We start from the raw sequence: 24,995 nt of genomic DNA on the forward strand, positions 1-24,995 counted from the left end.
CCAGCTGAATCAAATTGAACTTGTGTAACTACGCCCAACCCCGTGTCACCCAAATGCCCAAATATCTAAAGCTCGCCTCCAGTACTTTAAACGGCAGCTCCCCTAATAGCTCTCCTGCCCCCTGGTCTCCATCGGAAACGCTTTGCTCTTTCCCATGTCCAACTTGTAGCCGGAGAACTGCCCAAAGTCCTCCAAAATCCCCAATGTCCATAATGTCCCCAGTGGGTCCGATATATAAAACAACAGGTCGTCTGGGTACAGCAAAACCCTGTGCTTGACACCCCCCCCCCCCCCTCAACACTGTAAGCGCCATTGCCAATGACTCTACATCCGAGGCAAAGAGCAACGGGGAGAGCAGGCACCCCTGCTTCGACCCACAGTGCAGCCTGAAATATCCCAAGCTCACCCGGTTTGATCGCACCTATACATAGTCCACAAACAGCCCCAGCACCTCCCACAGATACTCCCCATGCCACTCGGTCAAAGGCCTCTCTGCGACCATTGACACTGCCATCTCCACTTCGTGCCCCTGTTGGGGCGTCATAATCACATGGAGCAGCCTCCTCACATTTGCTGACAACTGCCTCTCTTTCACTAACACCGTTTGGTCCTCACCTATCATTCCTGGGGCACATTCCACAATTTGCGAATCCAACATCTTCGCCGACAAGTTAGCGTCCAAATTCAACAACAATGTGAGACAGCACAATCCACACTGTTCCGGATCCTTATCCTTTTTTAATATCAGGAAAATGTATGCCTGCGACAGTGTAGGGGAGAGTTCCCCCCCTAGCCTCATTGTATACCCTCACCAGCAATGGGCCAGATCCTCCCAAAACGTTTTATAAAACTCCACCAGGAACCCATCCGGGTCCGAGACCTTTGCTGCCTACATCGCCCCATGCTCTCCTTCACTTCCCTCAACTCAATAGGGACCCCCAATCCCTGCACCAATTCCTTGTCCATCCTGAGAAATTCCAACCCATCCAGGAACAACAGCATTTCTAGTCCTCCCTCAGCCTGGGGCTCCAACTCTCACAACCTCCTATTAAAATCCTCAAACACCCCATTCATTCTCACCTGGTCCAGCACCACCCTTACCATCCTGCCCTTCACTTTGCCAATGTTCCTCGCTGCCTCCTGCTTCCTCAGCTAGTGGGCCAACATTCTGCTCGCCTTCTCTCCATACTCATATATTGTCCCCCGGCTCTCCGCAACTGTCCCACCGCCTTCCGCCGGGGCCTCTGACTATCTCCTGTCCACCCTCATAAATCTCTTCCACCATCCTTGCCATCTCTACCTTTTCCTTATGTTCCCAAATTGAAATAAACTCCCCTTGAACCACCGCCTTGAGTGCCATCCACCTAATGCAGCATGTGGTCTGAGACAACAATCGCTCCATATTCCAAGTAAACCACCCAGCAATGCCTTGTCCACCACAAAAGAGTCAGTCCAGAAGTACACCCCGTGCACATGGGAGAATTCCTTTGGCCTCAGCCTCCCAAACCTCCACGGGGCCATCGCCCCCACCATGATCACCCGGTGCGAGTCCATGCCAGGGATCTTCCCCAGCACCCGCCTCATAAAATCCACATCATCCCAATTTGGGTTATAAGCATTCACCAGGACCACCTTCCCACTAACCATCACGCAGCTCTTCATTCTCTGCTTTCCCTTAGTTTGCATTCCAAAATCCAGTGCAGGTTTAGCAAATGATACTTTCAAACAAAGCTTCCCCTCCACTTTTACTAATGAATGCAGTCCAGGACTTCACACCAACTGCCTTAGGATTTCTTTGTCTTGACTGCTGTGCAAGCTGCTCACAATTGCTTAATTCCCAGATGGTATTAAAATGATTTCAAATGTTTCGGGCTGGTTTAGCTCACTGGGCTAAATCACTGGCTTTTTTTTTTAAAGCAGGCCAGCAGCACAGTTCGATTCCTGTACCAGCCTCCCCAGACAGGCGCCGGAATGTGGCGACTAGGGGCTTTTCACAGTAACTTCATTGAGCCTACTCGTGACAATAAGCGATTTTCATTTCATTTCATTTCATTTCATTTTCAGCGACCTGGTAAGCCAGCTGTCCTACTTTAAATCTAGTTATTGAGATTGTCTTGTTACTCAGAACACAGTGTTTAATCTTCCTTGAATTCTTCTGAATAATGCCCTGGTCTTTTTTCACTTAACTCCAGACTTTTTAGACCGTGTTCCTGTTCCAATTCCCTGGTTATCTAGATGCAACTTGTACTTTAGGAAGCCTGCCTCTTTGCTCCCATCCCGTCCAGTCATTCTTCTGGCAGATTGGAGGGTTGTTCACTCCCCGAGATCCTGTCTCCAACTGCTCCCAAATTAGCAAAATTAAGATTTTTGCCTTACAAGGACCTCCAGTTGCTAAGCAACACCTACATGTTTTATGCCTTTTATTTACTTTTTACACTGTAGCCCCCTCTAAGCACAAGAAACAAAGTTGGAACATAACCAAACCCCACACATACAAACACCTTTGTCCAGCATGAATCTAACTACATGTTTTGCCCTTCCAGGCACAGAAACGTAAAATTAAACCCGCTGAAAACTATACCTTATTTCTTCTTTTATTTTTTAAATAATTTTATTGAAAATTTTTTACAAAATATATAACAACAAACAGTAACAAACAACAATAAAACAACATAATAAGCATAACACCCCCAAGACCGTAGCAATGCATATATCGAACCCCCCCCCCCCCCCCCCAAACCCGGTAAACAACAAGAGAACTTGAAAATAAATTAAATAAACATAGTCAACACCCCCCCCCCCCCCCCCCCCCCCCCCCCCCCGGGTTGCTGCTGCTGCTGACCTAGTTCCCTATCGCTGAGCCAGAAAGTCGAGGAAAGGCTGCCACTGCCTAAAGAACCCTTGTACCGATCCTCTCGGGGCGAATTTGACCTTCTCCAGCTTAAAAAAACCCACCATGTCATTGATCCAGGTCTCCACGCTTGGGGGTCTCGCATCCTTCCACTGTAGCAAGATCCTCCGCCGGGCTACTAGGGATGCAAAGGCCAAAACACCGGCCTCTCTCGCCTCCTGCACTCCCGGCTCCACCCCAGCCCCAAAAATCGCGAGTCCCCAGCCTGGCTTGACCCTGGATCCTACCACCCTCGACACCGTCCTCACCACCCCCTTCCAGAACTCCTCCAGTGCCGGGCATGCCCAGAACATATGGGCATGGTTCGCTGGACTCCCCGAACACCTGACACACCTGTCTTCGCCCCCAAAGAACCTACTCATCCTAGTCCCGGACATATGGGCCCGGTGCAGCACCTTGAATTGGATGAGGCTAAGCCGCGCACATGAGGAGGAAGCGTTAACCCTCTCCAGGGCATCCGCCCATGTCCCATCCTCGATCTGCTCCCCCAGCTTCCCCTCCCACTTAGCCTTTAGCTCCTCTACTGAAGCCTCCTCCACCTCCTGCATTACCTTGTAGATATCAGATATCTTCCCATCCCCAACCCAGTCCCCCGAAAGCACCCTGTGCCTCACCCCCTCGCGGGAAGCAAAGGGAATCCCTCCACCTGCCGTCTAGCAAATGCCTTTACCTGCAGGTACCTGAACATGTTCCCCGAGGGGAGCTCAAATTTCTCCTCCAACTCTACCAGGCTCGCAAACCTCCCGTCAATGAACAGGTCCCTCAGCTTTCTGATGCCCGCTATGTGCCACCCCAGGAACCCCCCATCGATGTTCCCCGGGACGAACCGATGGTTCCCCCTTAGCCGAGCCTCCATCGAGCCCCCCACTTCCCCCCTATGTCGCCTCCACTGCCCCCAAATCTTGAGGGTAGCCGCCACCACCGGACTCGTGGTATACCTCGCAGGAGGGAGCGGCAACAGCGCCGTTACCAGGGCCCCTAGGCTCGTGCCTCCACAGGATGCCTTCTCCAACCTTTTCCATGCTGCCCCCTCCCCCTCCATCACCCACTTGCGCACCATCGACACAGTGGCTGCCCAATAATACCCCGAGAGGTTGGTTAATGCCAGCCCCCCACCATCTCTGCCCCGCTCCAAGAAGACCCTCTTCACCCTCGGGGTCCCATCCGCCCAAACAAAGCTCATGATGCTGCTAGTCACCCTCCTAAAAAAGGCCCTAGGGATAAGGATGGGCAGGCACTGAAAAAGGAACAAGAACCTCAGGAGCACCGTCATTTTGACGGACTGCACTCTACCCGCCAGCGATAGCGGCACCATGTCCCACCTTTTAAATTCCTCCTCCATCTGCTCCACAAGCCTGGTAAAATTAAGCTTGTGGAGAGTCCCCCAACTCCTGGCCACCTGCACCCCCAGGTACCTCAAACTCTTCACTGCCCTCTTAAACGGGAGCCTACCAATTCCCTCCTCCTGATCACCCGGGTGCACTACAAACACCTCGCTCTTACCCAGATTCAGCATATAGCCCGAGAAGCCCCCAAACTCAGCCAACAGCTCCATCACCCCCGGCATTCCCCCCACTGGGTCCGCCACATACAGCAGCAGGTCGTCCGCATACAGCGATACCCGATGTTCCTACCCACCCCACACCAGACCCCTCCACCTCCCCGACTCCCTCAACGGCATAGCCAGAGGTTCAAAAAGCAAGGGGGACAGGGGGCACCCCTGCCTGGTCCCACGGTAGAGCCTGAAGTACTCTGACCTCCTTCCATTAGTAGCTACACTCGCATTCGGGGCCTCATAAAGCAACCTCACCCATTTGATGAACCCCTCTCCAAATCCAAACCTCTCCAGCACCTCCCACAGGTACCCCCGCTCAACTCTATCAAACTCCTTCTCTGCATCTAGCGCCACCACTATCTCCGCCTCCCCCTCAACCGCCGGCATCATAATAACATTTAACAACCTCCGCACTTTCGTGTTAAGCTGTCTTCCCTTGACGAATCCTGTCTGATCCTCATGTATCACCCCTGGCACACAGTCCTCTATCCTGGTGGCCAGGATCTTCGCCAGCAACTTAGCATCCACATTGAGGAGCGAGATTGGCCTGTATGATCCACACTGCAGGGGGTCCTTATCCCGCTTCAGGATCAAAGAAATCAGCGCCCGTGACATCGTCGGGGGCAAAGCCCCCCCCCCCCCTCCCATGCCTCATTGAAAGCCCGCACCAACAGGGGGCCCACCAAGTCCGCATACTTCGGAAACGTACTCCCCCCCCCCCCCCCCCCCCCTCCCCCACACACACACACACACACACACACCACCGGTGGCTCTGACTGGTACAGTTCCTCGTAAAAGTCCCTAAAGACCCTGTTCACCTCTGCCCCCTTCCGCACCACATTCCCACCCTTATCCATCACTCCACCAATTTCCCTAGCCGCATCCCGCCTGCGGAGCTGATGCACCAGCATCCTGCTCGCCTTCTCCCCATACTCATAAACCGCACCTTGCATCTTCCTCCACTGTGCCTCCGCCTCTCTGGTGGTCAGCAAGTCGAACTTGGCCTGCAAGCTACGCCATTCCCCCAACAATCCCTCCTCCGGGGCCTCCGCGTACCTCCTATCCACATCTAGGAGCTTCCCCACCAGTCTCTCCCTCTCCCTCTCCCTCCTTTCCCTATGGGCCCGGATGGAAATCAGCTCCCCCCGGATCACTGCCTTCAGAGCCTCCCAAACCATCCCCACCCGGACCTCCCCCGTATCGTTGGCCTCAAGGTACCCCTCAATACTTCCCCGGACCCTCCTACACACCTCATCAGCCAGCAACCCCACGTCCAGACGCCACAGCGGGCGCAGGTCCCGCACCTCCCCCATCTCCAGATCGACCCAGTGCGGAGCATGGTCTGAAATTGCTATGGCCGAATACTCGGCATCCTCCACCCTCGGGATCAAGCCCCTGCTCAGAACGAAAAAATCTATTTGGGAGTAAACCCTATGCACATGGGAGAAAAAGGAATACTCCCGCGCCCTCAGCCTCCCAAACCTCCAGGGATCCACCCCTCCCATCTGGTCCATAAACCCCCTCAGCACCTTGGCCGCCGCCGGCCTCCTACCCATCCTTGAACTGGACCGGTCTAGTGGGGGATCCAGCACCGTGTTAAAGTCTTCCCCCATGATCAGGCCCCCTGCCTCTAGGTCCGGAATGCGGCCCAACATATGCCTCATAAAGCCAGCGTCATCCCAATTCGGGGCGTACATGTTTACCAGCACCACCTTCTCTCCCTGCAGCCTACCCTTCACCATAACAAACCTGCCCTCCTTGTCCGCCACCACCTCAGACGCCTCAAACGCCACCCTCTTCCCCACCAGAATTCCCCCCCCCGGTTCTTCGTAGCTAATCCTGAATGGAAAACCTGCCCCACCCACCCCTTCCTCAGACGAACTTGGTCCGCCACCTTCAGGTGGGTCTCCTGGACCATAGCCACGTCCGCCTTCAGTCCCTTCAAATGAGAAAATACTCTAGCCCGCTTAACCGGCCCATTCAGCCCCCTCACGTTCCAGGTGATCAGCCGGATCAGAGGGCACCCCGCCCCCCTCCCCCGGCGACTAGCCATACCTCATCGACTGCTCGCCCCAGGCCAGCACACCCCGCCCGACCCGTTCCCCATGACGATAGCGCCACGACGCACCCTCCATGGTACTTCCGTGAGTCAGCTGACTTCTGCTGACCCCGGCAACTCCCGCCAAAACCCGACCCCTCCCGACATGGGGTCATCCCCCCTCCTGCCACTCCTCCTTGGCACCGCTCCAGCGCGGGAAAAAAACAGTAGAGGCCACGCCCCCATCACCAGCTCCACCCCTCCTGCCCCGCAGCGCGGGAAACCAGAGGAAAGCCCACGCTTTCACACTGCCCCACCCCACCCTTCTGACGCAGTTCCCAAATTCCAGCTCCACACCAGCCTCGTACAGAAAAAAAAACAAACCCCCAACATCACCCACATAACACAAAACCATACCCAACAGAACCACCTGGAAACAGAGCAAGAACCAGCATAGAAAAAAACCAATCAAAATTACAAAAACAGCAACAACCGTAGTACACAAGACCCCGCAGCCCCCAAACCCTAGTTCGAGTCCAGCTTCTCCGCCTGCACAAAGGCCCATGCCTCCTCCGGGAACTCGAAGTAGTAATGCCGGTCCTTATATGTTACCCACAGACGCGCAGGCTGCAGCATTCCAAATCTGACCTGCTTGGCATGCAGCACCGCCTTCGTCCGGTTAAACCCGGCCTGCCGCTTAGCCACCTCCGCACTCCAGTCCTGGTAGATTCGCACTACCGAGTTCTCCCATTTGCTGCTCCTCTCCTTCTTGGCCCAGCGCAGCACACACTCCCGGTCACTGAACCGATGGAACCGCACCAGCACTGCCCGTGGGGGTTCATTCGCCTTGGGCCTCCTGGCCAGTACTCTGTGGGCTCCCTCAAGCTCCAGGGGCAGATGGAAGGACCCCGCCCCCACCAACGAATTCAGCATCGTGGCCACATAGGACGGTAGATCCGACCCCTCCAGCCCCTCCGCAAGGCCCAGGATCCTCAAATTCTTCCGCCTTGTGCGAAAGCCCAGCTCCTCCAAGCGGTCTTGCCACTTTTTGTGAAGTGCCTCGTGCATCTCCACCTTCCCCACGAGGACCATGGCCTCCTCCTCCCGATCAGCGGCCTGCTGCTGCAACTCCTGAATGGCTGGCCCCTGGGCTGTCTGGGTCTTAAGCAGCTTGCTGGTAGTCGCCTTCAGGGAGTCCAGCAACTCAGCCTTCAGCTCCACATGCTGCAGCTTGCTGCTCCTGCGCCCACTGCCACCAATTCTCGGGTGCTCCACCGGCTGCCATTTTGTCCTCCTTCCCCCGCTTTTTCTGGGGAGCTGCTGCAGCCTTTTTCTTTGCCCCACTACGGGTGCGCACCATAAATTCCGGGGAATGTTCCTCCAAACACCTTCCCCCACCGGAATCGTCGAAACAGCGCCGTTTGGGGCCCTAAAACAGGCCCGAAAGTCCTTTGATAGCGGGAGCTGCCGAACGTGCGGCTTAGCTCCGCATCACCGCAACCGGAAGTCCCTCAACTATACCTTATTTCTAATGTTTACCAATACAAATAGAAATCTCTTAACTACCATTTTCCTAACATATTGGGCTAGTATATACATACATGTGATATGTATTATATACATGTATCACACATATATATGTGTGTGTGAGTGTGCATATGCACAAACACACCAAAATTAAATTGAGGTAAAAAAAAATGAGCTCCACAGCAAAAACAACACTTGTTATTTTTTTAAATTCAGAGTATCCAATTATTTTTATCCAATTAAGGGGCAATTTAGTGCTGCCAATCCACCTACCCTGCACATCTTTGGGTTGTGGGAGTGAAACCCATGCAGATACTGGAAGAAAGTGGAAACTCCACACGGACAGTGACCCGGGGCCAGGAATGAACCCGGGTCTTCGGCGGCATGAGCACCATGGGAGCTCTGCTCCTTGGTGGCATGAGGACTATGGGAGCTATCCACTGTGCCGTCCAACAGCACCTATATTGATACAATGTCTGTAACATAATAAAATATTCCAACGCACTTTACCGAAGCACTACAAAGCATATTTTTACATCATATGGCAATAGTAGGAATGGGCGCCAGAAGCATGGTCAAAGAGGTCGGTTTAAGGCAAATCTAAAAGAGCAAATGACAGATGGGGGGCAAAGGGGTTTGGGAGGGAATTCCAGAGCTAATTGCCTAGGCAACTGAATGCATGGCCACCAATGGGAGAGCAATTAACATCGGGGCGATTGAGTATAGATATGTTGAAGGGGTGGCATGGTGGCAGAGGGGTCAGCATTGCTGACTCATGGTGCCATTCTCCCCGTATGTTTATTGGTTTGCTCCGTGTTCCTCCCATAGGCAAACAATGTGCAGGCTGGGTATTTTGGCCGTGCTAAATTGCCCCTTGTGTCCAAAGATGTGCAAGTTAGGTGGGGTTATGGAGTTAGGGGGGGTGAGTGGGCTGAGGTAGGGTGCTCTTTCAGAGGATAGGTGCAGACTCGATGGGCCACATGGCCTCCTTCTGCACTGTAGGAATTCTACGGTTCTAATTTTATGATTTTGACACTAGGAAATCAGATATGAGGAGGGGTGAGGACATGGAGGGAATGGAATTGTAAGATTGATGTGTTGCTTAACTGGAGGCTAATATAGGTCAGCAAGCACAGGAATTATGTTTTGTTATGAGTAAAGACTCGGGCAGTATAGTTTTGCGAGACCTCAAGTAAAGGAGCGTAGAATGTGCGGGTCAGTCCAGGGGTACATTACAATAGTCAAGTTTAGAAGTAACCTTAGGCATAGATGGAGGGCATCAACACCATATGAGCTGAGGTTTGAGCAGAGTTGGCTGATGATATGGCGGTGGAAATAGGTAGTCTTGCACATATCTGATCAGAAGATCATGTAGATCAAATCTGACACTGAGGTTTGCAATAGTCTAATTTGGCCTCTGGCAATTGTCAGCTGGATGGAGTTAGTAGCTAACAAATTTTGATCCAGTGGGCTTAGGGAAGGGAGGGACACAGCAGAGACAGCTCTCAATCTTGGTAACAAAGACATCACCATGAGAGCATAATTATATTACTTTGATGTTTTGAATCCAAAGATCCCTGAAGGTTGCCGCTCAAGTGGATAGAGGCGTGAAGAAGGCCTATAGTGTGTTAGTTAGCCTTTATTAATGGGGCTTGAGTTAAGAGCCGTGGGCTTATGCTGCAACTGTACAGTACCCTGGTGAGACCACATATGGAGTATTGTGTGCAGTTCTGGTCACCTCACTATAGCGAGGATGTGGAAGCACTGGAAGAAAGGGTGCAAAGGAGATTTGCCAGTCTGCTGCCTGGTTTGCAGGATAGGTCTTATGAGGAAAGGTTGAGGGAGCGAGGGATTTTCTCATTGGAATGAAGGAGGATAAGAGGTGACTTAATAGAAGTTTATAAGGTGATGAGGGGGATAGATAGAGTGGACGTTCAGAGACTATTTCCTCGGGTGGATATAGCTGTTACAAGGGGGCATAATTATAAGATTCAGGGTGGGAGATATAGGAGGGATATCCGAGGTAGGTTCTTTACTCAGAGAGTGGTTCGGGTGTGGAATGGACTGTCTGCTGTCATAGTGGAGTCGGATAGGAACATGGAGCACACCAGAATGACGGGGAGTGGGATAGCTTGATCTTGGTTTCGGACAATGCTCGGCACAACATCGAGGGCCGAAGGGCCTGTTCTATGCTGTACTGTTCTATGTTCTATGCTCTAAATGCTTTAAGATATTGTGCAGAAGCTCTCTGTCTATTGATATATCCCCTTATTGCCCCCTAGGTATGCAAATTGTCAAACTTGAGTATGTTTTAATAGTCTAATTGGGAGAATTCAACTTGGAAGTATTCAATTTGAATAATATTACTATTTGTAAGATGGATGTGATGGGAAGCTATTGTAGGTAGGCAAGCACAGGAATTATGTTTTGTTATGAGTAAAGACTCGAGCAGCATAGTTTTGCGAGACCTCAAGTGAAAGAGTAGAATGTGAGGGTCAGCTTTTAATACATAAAAAATACTTGTCATATGTTTTAAACATTGGGTATTTCAATTAAAATGTTCTATTTATTATGTTGCGCAAATCATCAAACTGTCTCCAATCCTCCTTGAGTCATTATCAGTGATTAATTATGTAAATATTAGTTTTGAAATGATGCTATAATTTGGAAATAGTACAAAATAATGCTGATACAACATTGCGTGATTTTGAACAGGAGGTTCATGTATGAGTTGAAGATATTGGTCATTCCGTTTATGGGCATGGTCACAAATACAATCTCATATTTGTCTACAAAGTGAGGGGGTTAAAGCTTCTATTAGACTGCTTTTACTGACCACTTGGTGACCAATTAGTTTTACTTTGGAATAAGTCTCAAAAAGGATGGTGTATGGTGGAGAAAAATATGATATTTTAGGGAAACACTGGGAAATATATGGCAATACCTGGGAGCAATTTCAACTTGAGTGCCTGTCCAGTACTTTGCAGATTATGCCCCGCAACATGTGAAACAATGTAATTTGTCTGCTGGATTGTTAATATGGTATTTAATAGGGTAAGAGAAATTTGAATGTTGAATTTTGCCAGTATTTTTCATCTCCCTCAGATCTGAATACCTTGGGGAGAATTGGATAGTACAAATAGTGGCTTTTTGCACGTATAGTAGTCTGACTTGCATATTTTGCACTTGGGTGAGCGTAATACCTCCATTACTTAGAGCCATGAGTTCAAGAGAGCTATATGTTTTCTTGTTTGTGAGATTAAAGCATATTTTTAATTGTATATTTCTATCTCCAGTTAAAAAATCTTAAAGTATTCTGAGCAGTGTATCTTGCTTATTTGCTCAAGGTGTGCATATTGGGTGGAATTAAACACTTAGTGGATCTACTGGATCACAAAGTCCTTGAAGTTCATAAAAATGCATGTGGTGCACTTCGAAACCTGGTTTATGGAAGAACAACTGACGAGAATAAAATAGCTGTAAAAAATGCCGGTGGAATCCCAGCCTTGCTGCGTTTGTTGCGGAAAACTGTGGATGCTGAAATGAGGGAGCTCGTTACTGGTGAGTGTTAACATAATTAACGTTCATTTGACTAAATTAATACATTGTGGCTAAGGAATTATTATTTATGAAGTGATTTTGCACCAGCTGCGATTTCTGCACTTTGTAGACAGGACTCAAACCTACATCCAATTTGAATTGTGTATGTACTTCTGTACCATAGCATGTAGTTAAAGCCATCTGAAGACAGGTTTTGGTCAATACATAATTTTAAAATAAGGCAATTGTATGGTTTGTACAGTAACATGAGCAGTAATATCACTACTTGTAATTGGTAAGTGCAATTATTGATTGCTATGGAGATGTTTATAGCTCGAGGTGTTCCACCCTCCCAAGACATGGTAGCATCGTTGAAGAAAATCAGTTTAAATCAAACCAACTATTTTACTGACTTTATTTTTAACTACATTTTGTCTAGTCTGTTTCAGTGGAATAAGATTCTGATTGTGATGATGTAACCTTTTATTAAAAATTGCCTTCACGCACATCTAATATACTCCTGTAATTCTATAGTACAAGAAGGAAATACGCCTGGCCCCCTTTATATTATCTCTTTTTCTGTTTCATTAAACATTAGCTTTAGTTCTTTTTGAATAGGAAGCATTTCTCTTTTTGTCTTTTTGCTGAAGCTTTCAACTTGCTGTGACAGACATTCCTTGAGTGTTGGCAGTTGCTATGCAGTTACAAGTAGCAGCTAACCAGATGGGAGGACCAGAATCTCTTGAATTCAGGACCACCATTTAAGACCATGCACTGCTACTTGATATATCACAGGCAATTTGCCTTCAGCATTTTTGTTTTGTTGCTTCTGTGCTTCACTTTCTTACAACTATACATTTTTCCTGTTGGCACACATGCTGTGTAATGATTTTGTTATGACTTGCAATTCTTGGTGAAATCTAAAATAACATGTGCCTGCATTACTTTTGCTAGGTAGTGCTGTTACAACTTCTTGCATTACTGTTATACTTGCTTTTCAGTTCTCCCACATAGTCCACCTGACATTTTCTTTATCAGCCTTTTTAACTGGTAAGTTTTATTTTAAATTTTATCTGTTTTTCTTATTTTAAATTTTATTTATGATCTGACACCTTGCTGCTATTGCCTGAGACCCTCTGCTAAACTTGTGTTCTCTCCTGCTTTTATTACTGTCCTCAACCTTACTGCACTCTTCTCCAGCACCCTGATGCTTTTGTCCCTGCTGACCTCTGGCACCCTTTGTGGACATTACATTTTGTTAAACCTTGTCTTGGACTTAGCCCATTGCTTTCCTGCTCTGTGTACATTCATGCACCACAGCTTTGGGCATACTAGTGAAACAGATAAAAATAAATCTGGAAGAGCGAAAAAGGAAGAAGGACTGAAGGTGGGAGTTAAAAGGATGAGAGAAAGATCAGCTGAGGGGTGATGGACTCTATAAGCAATGTTACAGAAAATCTGCTTGTAACAGATTTAATGGAATTCAAGATTAATCATCCAGCAAAACGTAACCAAATACACTCTTATAAAATTGCCAAGAAAGGTTTTAAGAAAAATGTGATTTAAAAATTTTTAATTTGATCTCATCATGTACATAATTCATCTTCATAAGGGAACTTTAAAGGAAGCATGATTATGAAACCTCTCAGAAGTAGCAGAAACATCGAGCAATTTTACTTTTATTGTAGAAATTTCTAAAGTTCTTGAATTCAAATGTATGGGCACAATTCAACCACTTTGTCATACCCAGTGCCGATCTGGGTATGCCAGGTAAATAGCGGGAAAGGCCAAAATCGAAGTATGCACCTTCCGGCTCTCGCCCAAAAATGGCGAGCATATCATTAACCCCCATTTGCATTAATTTCAATTCAATCTCATTGGCAAGATTGAAGTCCAATGCAGCGACCACCAAGGAATTACCTGACTCGTCAGCGCGAAATCACATGAGCGTCATTTAGCATTCCATTTCCATTTTCTGGCATGGAGCTCAAGGGCACTGGAGCTGCCTTTGAGGGGGGGAGGGGGAGGAGGAGGAGTGTGTGGTGGTGGTTGAGATTGCTTGGGGGTTTGGGGGAGCTTTTCATCTGTGAAGCCTTCTAGCCATCTTTAAGTATTGTGGAGAACAATAGCAAGGGCAAGGTGCAACCTGTCTATCCCACCAAATACTTACAGGCCAGATCCTCGCTGTGGCTTCAGTGCTGAAATTCGATTTCATTCCATTTGACTGTGTCATGCCTGAACAGTTGAAGGCTACTCTTCACATTCCTCAACTCTCAGGTGCCTACTCCAAGCTACTCATGCCATGCCTCAGAAGATGATTATACCATAAGATAGGAGCAGAATTAGGCCATTCGGCCCATTTGTTTGCCCTGCAATTCGATATGTTCCTCATCCCCATTGTTCTGTCTTCGCCCCATAACCCTTGATCCCCTTGCGAATCAAGAAATCCCCTTATTAAACAAGAACACCAGATTTGTGCTTGACGTGCTGTTACCCACAGAGCTACAGAGCTATAGCTGGAAGATGGAATAGACAGAATAGGTCTTTCTTAGAAAATAAGAATTAGGAGTAGGCAATTTAGCGTCTCCAGCCTGCTCTACCGTTCAATAGGATCATGGCTGATCTCATCATGGCCCCTTCTCAACCATCCTTCCTGTTCTCCTGGGGAAATATTGTGGCACAGTGGTTAGCACTGCTGCCTCACAGTGCCAGGGACCCGGGTTCAGTTCCGACCTTGGGTGTCTGTGTGGAGTTTGCACATTCTCTGTGTCTGCAAGGATTTCCTCCAGGTGCTCCAATTTCCTCCCACAGTCCAAAGATTTACAGGTTAGATGGGTTGGCTATGCTAAATTGCCCCCAAGTGTCCAAAGGTTAGGTGGGGTTACAGGGATAGGGCAGGAATTGGTCTTCCATTAGGTCAGTGCAGACTTGATGGGCCAAATGGCCTCCTCCTGAACTGTGGGGATTCTATGATAACCCTTCAACCCATTACTAATTAAAAATCTGACTAACTCGTCCTTAAATTTACTCACTGTCCCAGCGTCCACCGCACTCTGGGGTAACAAATTCCACAGATTCACGATCCTTTGGGAGAGGTATTTGCTACCCTTTACCCTGTGACCTTGTGTCTAGAATTCCTCAAGAGGAAGCATCCGCTCCACGTCTACCTTATCCATAACTTTTATTATCTTACAGGGCAGCACGGTAGCATAGTGGTTAGCACAACAAACCCCTCATCTCTGGAATCATCTCTGGAATCAATCTACTGAATTTCCTCCAATGTCACTACACCTTTCTTCAAATAAGGGGATGTGGTATTCGGTATTAGAGGTATTACGGTACCTAGGTTGATGCTTTTAGATCATTGATGTGGGAGGTACCTGAGACAGTAAGATCATTGGTGAAGCCTGCCAGCTGGTTCCGCCCAGTAAGGCAGAGTATAAGAGTCTGTGTCTCCCTAGCTGCTGCATTCTGTACCTGCGCTACTGAGGGAAACATCTAGTCCAATAAAGCCTTCAATTGTACTCCAATCTCGCTTCGAGAGTTATTGATCGTGCATCAATTTATTGGACTAGATTTTGAAGAATGGAGCTCCGCATCAAGCCGGAGTGTCTGCAACTCCGCCCCCACACGGCAACTTCAGCGGCAACCTTCAAAACACTGGCTGGCGTGCTTCAATGGCCACGACTACACCCACGGAGTACCAGAAACTGCAAGTTCTCCACTCAAGGGTGAGCCCAGAGATCTACGCGCTCATCGAGGATGCGGACGATTTCGAGGCTATGATGGCCCTGTTGAAAGGACACTACATTCGCCCAGTAAATCAGGTTTACGCCTGACATCTGCTAGCGGCAAGGCGACAAATCCCGGGGGAATCGCTAGACAAATTCTACCACGCACTTCTGGTACTAGGTAGGAACTGTGACTGTCCGCAAGTTTCAGCCAGCGACCACACAGAACTTTTAATCTGGGACGCATTCGTTGCAGGTATGCTGTCCTCCCAAATCCGTCAGCGGCTGCTGGAGAACGAGACACTTGGGCCTCAAGGAGGCACAGGCCCTCGCTAGCTCCCTAGATGTGGCCTCCGCTTGGCAGCCCCATGGGCAGCGTGGAACCCACCCGCGGCCGACCCCGATGCATCCCACATCCCACCACCCCACCCCACCCCCCCGCAACAGGCTTGTGCCGTGCGGCTGCCATGCAACCCCGGGGGGCCCTGCTGCAATTTTTGCGGGCAAGCCAAGCACCCCCCGGCAATGCTGCCCGGCCCGCTCCTCCATTTGCAAAGGCTGTGGCAAAAAGGGGCATTTTGTGGCGGTATGCCAGGCCCGGGCGGTCGCCACTGTCTCTGGGGGCGAACTGGGGCTGCCGCCACAACACTCCCCGCAGGCCACGTGCGGTCCATGGGCGCTACCATCTTTAATTTCCCGATCCACATGCGGGCGCCGGGTGCCACCGTCCTGTTCCCAAGAGACCGCGTGCGATGGGTGGGTGCCGCCATCTTGCCCACCCCCAGCCATGTGCGACCCGTGGGCGCCGCAATCCTGGCTGGATTCTCAGGACCCAGATTCGGATGACCCCACACCGCCCGAGGAAAATCTTCAGCTTTTACCACGACTCGCCTTGGTGACTCTGGACCAGTCTTGGCCCCGAACTCTCCCGACCGCAACAACGACCGTGCTCATCAACAGACACGCAACATCCTGTCTGATCGACTCCGGGAGCACAGAGAGCTTCGTACACCCCAACGCGGTAAGGAGCTGTTCTCTTCCCATACACCCAGTTAATCAAAGAATCTCCCTGGCCTCCGGGTCTCATTCTGTAGAGATCAAAGATTTCTCCGTAGCTAACTTCACGGTCCAGGGAAGAGAATTTAAGAATTTCCAACTCTATGTCCTCCCTCACCTCTGTGGTGCCATGTTCCTGGGATTGGACTTCCAATGCAATCTCCAGAGCTTAACCTTTAAATTCGGCGGCCCTATACCCCCCCTCACTGTCTGCAGCCTCACGACCCTCAAGGTCGACAGCCTTCCCTTTTTGCGAACCTCACACCGGATTGCAAACCTGTCGCCACCAGGAGCAGACGGTACAGTGCCCAGGATCGGACCTTCATTAGGTCGAAGTCCAGTGGTTACTGAAAGAAGGTATTATCGAGGCTAGCAACAGCCCCATGAGAGCTCAAGTAGTGGTTGTAAAGACCGGGGAGAAGCACAGGATGGTCATGGATTATAGTCAGACCATCAACAGGTATACGCAGCTCGACGCGTACCCTCTCCCCCGCATATCTGATTTGCTCAATCAGATTGTACAATACAAGGTCTTTTCCACGGTGGCCCTCAAATCCGCCTACCACCAGCTCCCCATCCGCCCGGACAACCGCAAGTACACTGCATTTGAAGCAGATGGGCGGCTCTACCACTTCCTGAGGGTTCCCTTTGGTGTCACAAATGGAGTCTCGGTCTTCAAAGGGTGATGGACCGAATGGTTGACCGGTACGGTTTGCGGGCCACGTTTCCATACCTCGACAACGTCACCATCTGTGGCCACGACCAGCAGGACCACGACACCAACCTCCGAAAATTCCTCCATACCGCAAAAATCCTTAACTTAACCTACAACAAGGACAAATGCGTGTTCAGCACCGACCGTCCAGCCATCCTCGGCTGCATAGTGCATGATGGAGTCATAGGCCCAGATCCCGAAAGCATGCGCCCCCTCATGGAGTTTTTCTTCTTTCACTGCTCCAAGGCCCTGAAAAGCTGCCTGGGATTTTTTTCATATTATGCCCAGTGGGTCCCCAATTATGCGGACAAGGCCCGCCAACTAATCCAATCCTCGGTTTCCCCCCTGTCAGCAGAGGCCCGCCAGGCCTTCAGCCACATAAAGGCGGATATCGCAAAGGCCACGATGCATGTAATCGATGAATCCCTTCCCTTCCAAGTCAAGAGCGACCTGTCCGACGTAGCTCTGGTGGCCACCCTCAACCAAGCGGGCAGGCCCGTGGCCTTCTTCTCACGTACCCTCCATGCTTCAGAAATCCGTCATTCCTCCATTGACAAGGAGGCCCAGGCCATAGTAGAAGCTGTGCGGCACTGGAGGTATACGTGGCTGGCAGGAGATTCACGCTCCTCACTGACCAACGGTCGGTAGCTTTCATGTTCGATAATGCACAGCGGGGCACGATAAAGAACGATAAGATCTTACGGTGGAGGATCAAGCTCTCCACCTATAACTACAAGATCCTGTATCGTCCCAGGAAGCTAAACGAGACTCCTGATGCCTATCTCGCGGCACATGTGCCAACGCACAAGTGGATGACTCCAGGCCCTCCATGATGTTGCTCGTTATGCTTTTACTTAATTGCTCTGTTTTAATAACCTTTGCTCTAGAGTCGCCAGATATCTTTCTGATACCACCACGAGCTTCAAAGTCAAGTGCTGATTAATAACTCAATACACCAGTTAGTAAGTTTCAAATCAATACACATTTATTATACACAGTCAATTACTACTCATGCACAAATTCTACTTACTAAACTATCACTGCTACGAAAGGCCTATACTTAGCTTTCGAATGGCCCACCAGGTCAGAGCAACAATGGCCTTTGTCCGGTTCTGAATATGCTGGCTTCAAGCTGGCATCGACTAGTAGCTAGGAGCGTCTATCTCGTAGTGTGAGTTGACTGGAGACTTACTTGGTTGATGCAGCTGCTAGGCAGGTCTCTCCTCGCTGAGAGTCACGGTCAAGAGTTCTTTGAGAGCTGCCAAGAGAGCGAACTGAACTTGGGGACTCTACTTTATAGTCCCATGGGGTTTTGCGCCCTTGTGGGCGGTCCCCGGACTTGGTCCCAATTAATTGGACCATGTCCCAATCGTTTTTATCGATTTCTCCAATACTGGAGCTGTTCCCTGATCGTTGGGCGGGCCCTATGTGTCCGTTGGCCTGCCTTTGTCCTGGCTCCCGCTGGCGCCGGGGAATCTGTCTTGGCCCCGATTGATTCAATGTTTCTAATTGTTCCTGGGGATCGCTCATTAGTATGTAGATGGCTATTGGTTTCGGTTCTGTCTGGGTTCTGCAAATCTTAATACACAGGAAACCTTGCACCTGCTTGTTTTTCCTGTGGCTGGCCAATTTTCCCTGTATTCTTTGTGGGCATCCATTTTGGAATCGGGACGTGGCCACCCCAGGTGGCTACAATGAGAACCTCTGCCACCCAGGGGTATTTCAATTCTTCCATTTTATCAAGACCCTCAACCTGCCCTACTCCATCGAGGAGGTCAGGACTGCCACCAGGAACTACCAAATCTGGGTTTGGTACATTTCGGCGTAGCCCATTTGGCGTAGCTGATTCGGCGTGGCCGATTCGGCGTCAGGGAAATAATAGGACTATTCGGCGCAGCCGTTTAGGCGCCAGGACATTTCGACGTCCATAATTGAAGCAGCTGCCCAGTGATCTACACTGCTGTCTGACTGTACGCAGCCGGTGTTACTGAAAGTATTAAAGCAGCTGTCCAGTGACCTACACTGCTGTCTAACTGTACGCAGCCGGTGTTACTGAAAGTATTAAAGCAGCTGCCCAGTGATCTACACTGCTGTCTGACTGTACGCAGCCGGTGTTACTGAAAGTATTAAAGCAGCTGTCCAGTGACCTACACTGCTGTCTGACTGTACGCAGCCGGTGTTACTGAAAGTATTAAAGCAGCTGCCCAGTGATCTACACTGCTGTCTGACTGTACGCAGCCGGTGTTACTGAAAGTATTAAAGCAGCTGTCCAGTGACCTACACTGCTGTCTGACTGTACGCAGCCGGTGTTACTGAAAGTATTAAAGCAGCTGTCCAGTGACCTACACTGCTGTCTGACTGTACGCAGCCGGTGTTACTGAAAGTATTAAAGCAGCTGTCCAGTGATCTACACTGCTGTCTGACTGTACGCAGCCGGTGTTACTGAAAGTATTAAAGCAGCTGCCCAGTGATCTACACTGCTGTCTGACTGTACGCAGCCGGTGTTACTGAAAGTATTAAAGCAGCTGTCCAGTGACCTACACTGCTGTCTGACTGTACGCAGCCGGTGTTACTGAAAGTATTAAAGCAGCTGTCCAGTGACCTACACTGCTGTCTGACTGTACGCAGCCGGTGTTACTGAAAGTATTAAAGCAGCTGTCCAGTGATCTACACTGCTGTCTGACTGCACACAGCCGGTGTTACAGAAAGCTGATCAATGTGGAGAATCAGGACAGGATCGATGGAGAGGAAGAGGAGGAGGTGGGGGTGGTGGAGCCGAATGGAAGAGCCCCCAGCTCATTCACCCTCATTCACCTATCCTCAATGATACATCTTTCCTTAACAACCCTCACACCCACCCTCACACCCACAATCACACCCACCCTTACTCACTTGCCCTCACTCAACCACCCGCCCTGACACACACTCACTCCTACAGCACAAAAATGAAGAAGACACAATATGACAGCAATTTTACGGCCTGAAATTGCCATTTGTAAAATGAAAATCTCTTACGTTGCAGGAATGTTCATTGTTGAAGTTCCGAATTGTTTTGTACAAAATGAAATTACATCGGCATTAAAGCAGCTGTCCAGTGATCTACACTGCTGTCTGACTTTACACAGCCGGTGTATACATAATAAATCTTTTAGACAAGTATAGTGCTTAAATAGAAATTTTGCAAATACTGTATTATAAAAAAAATTAATTAAAAAACCTTGTAAAGCTATTTAACTCCTTCAGTACCAGTAACACCGGCCGTGTAAAGTCAGACAGCAGTGTAGATCACTGGGCAGCTACTTTAACACCTTCAGTAACACCGGCTGTGTAAAGTCAGACAGTAGTGTAGATCACTGGCGAACTGGTTTAATGTTGGTGCCTTTCTTTAAGAAACCCGGTTTGGTGCACAAACACGATATCTGAGGCGGCTGGAAGGAAAAGATACAAGAAATGGGCTGCACAAACATTTTGCAACTATAACGACTAATTTGACGCCGAAACGTCCCTCCGCCGAAAAATTCCTCCGTCGAATCGGCTACGCCAAACTGGCCATGCCGAATCAGCCACGCCGAAACGTCCCATTCCCACCAAATCTGCGTGGAGTGCAAGCCGCACTTCTACAGGCCAGAGAAAGCGCACCTGGTAACGGTTTCCTGTTCCTTTGAACGCCTCAGTATGGACTTCAAAGGGCTCCTCCCCTCCACCGACCGCAACACGTACTTCCTGAATGTGATTGGCACGAGTGGAACGAGTACTCCCGGTTCCCATTCGCCATTCCCTGCCCCGACATGACCGCAGCCACTATCATAAAAGCCCTCCACAGTATCTTTACACTGTTTGGTTTCCCCACCTACATATGAAAATCACTTATTGTTACAAGTAGGCTTCAAATGAAGTTACTGTGAAAAGCCCCTAGTCGCCACATTCCGACGCCTGTTCGGGGAGGCTGGTACGGGAATTGAACCGTGCTGCTGGCCTGCCTTGGTCTGCTTTAAAAGCCAGCAATTTAGCCCAGTGTGCTAAACCAGCCCCTCCTATACAGCGATAGGAGGTCCTACTTCATGAGCGACAAACTGCATCAATTCCTGCTCAGCAAGGGCATTGCCTCGAGCAGGATGACCAGTTATAACCCCCGGGGAAACGGACAGGTAGAGATGGAGAACGGAACGGTCTGGAAGACCGTCGTACTGGCCCTACGGTCCAGGAATCTCCCAGTCTCCCGCAGGCAGGAGGTCCTTCCCGATGCACTCCACTCACTGCTGTATACCACGACCAACGAAACACCTCATGAACATCTCCTTGTCTTCCCTAGGAAGTCCTCCTCCGGGACCTCGCTCCCAACTGGTTGGCAACTCCTGGACCCACTCTCCAAAAACACGTGCGGGTGCACAAGTTGGACCCAATGGTCGAGAGGGTCCACCTCCTTCACGCTAACCCTCACTACGCCTACGTGGCATACCCCGTTGGCCACCAGGATACGGTCTCCCTACGGGACCTGGCGCTAGCTGGATCCCCACCCACCCCCCCCACCACCAACCCCACCCTCCCTCCCACCGGCGCACCCCATGGCTGCCCCCTTCCCAGGTGGATCGGTTCTTCCACTGGTCCCACCCAGGGGTGATGAAGCTACCGAAGAAGCCGAAGTCACGCTCCCAGAGTCACGGATGCCCGAGCCGGCGCCTGCATCACCACCGAAACTGCGGCGATTGCAGAGGATGACCAGGGCCCCCAGTTGACTAATTGCTTCATTTTGATATGTGCATGTAAATAAATACTGTAAATAGTTGTGAAATGTGATAAGCCAAAACACTGTACCACTGACGGGTACCACCATAACGGGTACCACCACTGTATAAACGCGAAACCACCAACCCCGCCGTATTCTTTTTTTTTTGTTAACAGGGGGTGAATGTGGTAGTCGGTATTAGAGGTATTACGATACCTAGGTTGATGCTGTAAGATCATTGGTGTGGGAGGTACCCGAGACAGTAAGATCATTGGTGAAGCCTGCCTGCTGGTTCCGATCAGTAAGGCAGAGTATAACAGTCTATGTCTCCCTAGCTGCTGCATTCTGTACCTGTGCTGCTGGGGGAAACATCTAGTCCAATAAAGACTTTAATTGTACTACAATCTCGCTTCGAGAGTTATTGATCGGGCATCAGGGGACAAAAAACATTTTTTTTTAAATAATTTTTATTAAGATTTTCAAAAACATAAAATAACAGCAAGAAAACCGTATTAACAACAACAAAAAGAAATAACACAATAACCCCCAAGACCAAACACCCCCCCCCCCCCCCCCCCCCCCCCCAGTAACTACAAAAAGAAGAAATAGATAAGCACCCGGCATATTCAATAAACACATATACACATTTCTCCCTTCCCCCGCAACAAACCTCCCCCCGGCTGCTGCCGGCCTACTTTCCTACCGTTCTGCCAGGAAGTCAAGGAAAGGCTGCCATCGCCTAAAGAACCCCTGTACTGATCCTCTCAGGGCTAATTTCACCTTCTCCAATTTGATGAACCCCGCCATATAATTGATCCAGGCCTCCACGCTTGGGGGGCCTCGCATCCTTCCATTGAAGCAAAATCCTCCGCCGCGCTACTAGGGATGCAAAGGCCAGAACACCGGCCTCTTTCGCCTCCTGCACTCCCGGCTCCACTGCAACCCCAAAAATTGCGAGTCCCCAGCCTGGCTCAACCCTGGATCCTACCACCCTCAACACCGTCCTTGCTACCCCCTTCCAAAATTCCCCCAGCGCTGGGCATGCCCAGAACATATTGGCATGGTTCGCTGGGCTCCCCGAGCACCTAGCACACCTGTCTTCGCCCCCGAAACACCTACTCATCCTCATCCCGGTCATGTGGGGCCTGTGCAGCACCTTGAACTGTATGAGGCTAAGCCTCGCACAGGAAGAGGAGGAATTCACTCTCTCCAGGGCATCCGCCCACGTCCCCTCCTCAACCTCCTCACCCAGCTCCTCTTCCCATTTACCCTTCGGTTCCCCCACCAAAGTCTCATCCACCTCCTGCATGACGTGGTACACGTCCAAAATCCTCCCCCCTCCAACCCACACCCCCGAGAGCACCCTGTCCCGTACCCCACGTGGGGGCAGCAGAGGGAACCCCTCCACCTGCCGCCTGGCAAATGCCCTAACCTGCATGTACCTAAACAAGTTCCCCGGGGGGGAGCCCAAACTTCTCCTCTAACTCACCCAGGCTCGCAAACCTCCCATCCACAAACAGGTCCTTCAACCTCCTAATACCTACCCTATGCCAGCCAAGAAACCCACCATCGATGCTCCCTGGAACAAACCGATGGTTCCCCCGTATCAGGGACTCCATTGAGCCCCCCACCTTCCCCCTATGCCGTCTCCATTGCCCCCAGACTTTGAGGGTAGCCGCCACCACTGGGCTCGTGGTGTACCTCGTTGGAGGGAGCGGCAAGGGCGCCGTTACCAGCGCCTCCAGGCTCGTGTCCACGCAGGATGCCATCTCCATCCTCTTCCATGCTGCCCCTGCCCCGTCCATTACCCACTTACGCACCATCACTGTGTTGGCAGCCCAATAGTACCCACAGAGGTTAGGCAACGCCAGCCCCCCCCCCATCCCTGCCTCGTTCCAGGAACACTCTTCTCACCCTTGGAGTCCCATGCGCCCATACAAATCCCGTAATACTCCTATTGACCCTCCTTAAAAAAAAAGGCCTTCGAGATAAGGATGGGGAGGCACAGGAACAAAAACCTCGGGAGCACCGTCATCTTGACGGACTGCACCCTGCCCGCCAGCGACAGCGGCAACATGTCCCATCTTTTAAACCCCTCCTCCATTTGTTCCACCAGCCTAGTGTGGTTAAGTTTGTGAAGGGCCCCCCAGCTCCTAGCCACCTGGACTCCAAGGTACCGAAAGCTCCTCCCTGCCCTTTTCAGTGGGAGACTACCAATCCCCCCTCTTGATCCCCCGCGTGCACGACGAACAGCTCACTCTTACCCAGGTTGAGCTTGTACCCAGAAAAGCCCCCAAATTCCCTTAGGATCTTCATCACCTCCGGCATTCCCCCCACTGGGTCCACCACATATAGCAACAAGTCATCTGCGTATAATGACACTTGGTGCTCCTCCCCACCCCGCACCAGACCCCTCCAATTCCTCGACTCCCTCAACGCCATACCAGGGGCTCAATTGCCAACACAAAAGAGCAAGGGGGACAGGGGACATCCCTGTCTCGTCCCCCGGTACAACCGAAAGTACTCCGATCTCCTATTCGTGGCTACGCTCGCCATCGGGGCCTCATATAACAGCCTCACCCAACTAACAAACCCCTCCCCGAACCCAAACCTTTCCAGCACCTCCCACAAGTACCCCCACTCAACCCTGTCAAAGGCCTTCTCCGCGTCTAATGCTACCACTATCTCCGCCTCCCCTTCTACCGCTGGCATCATGATAACATTCAGAAGCCTATGTATATTGGTGTTCAGCTGCCTTCCCTTCACAAACCCCGTCTGGTCCTCATGAATGACCCCGGCACACAGTCCTCTATCCTTGTGGCCAAGATCTTCGCCAACAGCTTGGCATCCACATTTAACAACGAGATCGGCCTGTATGATCCACACTGCAGGGGGGCCTTGTCCCGTTTAAGGATCAAGGAAATTAGCGCCCGTGACATAGTCGGGGGCAAAGCCCCCCCCTCCCTTGCCTCGTTAAAGGTCCTAACCAACAGAGGGCCCAGCAGGTCTGCATACATTTTGTAAAATTAAACCGGAAACCCATCCAGCCCTGGCACCTTCCCCGACTGCATGCTACCTATCCCTTTGACCAGCTCAATCGGCGCCCCAGCCCCTCCACCTGTCCCTCCTCCACCGTCGGAAATCTCAGCCTGACCAAAAAGCGCCCCATTACCCCCGCCTCCACCGGGGGGCTCGG

The 24,995-nt window shown here is 50.5% G+C and overlaps 1 protein-coding gene across 5 annotated transcripts in view; it reads left to right on the top strand.

The window, feature by feature from the left end:
• pkp4 (plakophilin 4) overlaps positions 1–24,995 on the top strand; it is a 322,789-nt gene that overhangs the window by 205,896 nt on the left and 91,898 nt on the right. For all 5 annotated transcript variants that reach the window (XM_038789587.1, XM_038789589.1, XM_038789588.1 and 2 more), the window contains exon 11: positions 11,379–11,592. In XM_038789587.1, coding sequence (XP_038645515.1) covers positions 11,379–11,592 — 214 coding nt within the window. The remainder of the gene's footprint in view (positions 1–11,378; positions 11,593–24,995) is intronic.

Source organism: Scyliorhinus canicula, chromosome 2 (assembly GCF_902713615.1).
Source record: "Scyliorhinus canicula chromosome 2, sScyCan1.1, whole genome shotgun sequence".
NCBI classification, from domain to species: Eukaryota; Metazoa; Chordata; class Chondrichthyes; order Carcharhiniformes; family Scyliorhinidae; genus Scyliorhinus; species Scyliorhinus canicula.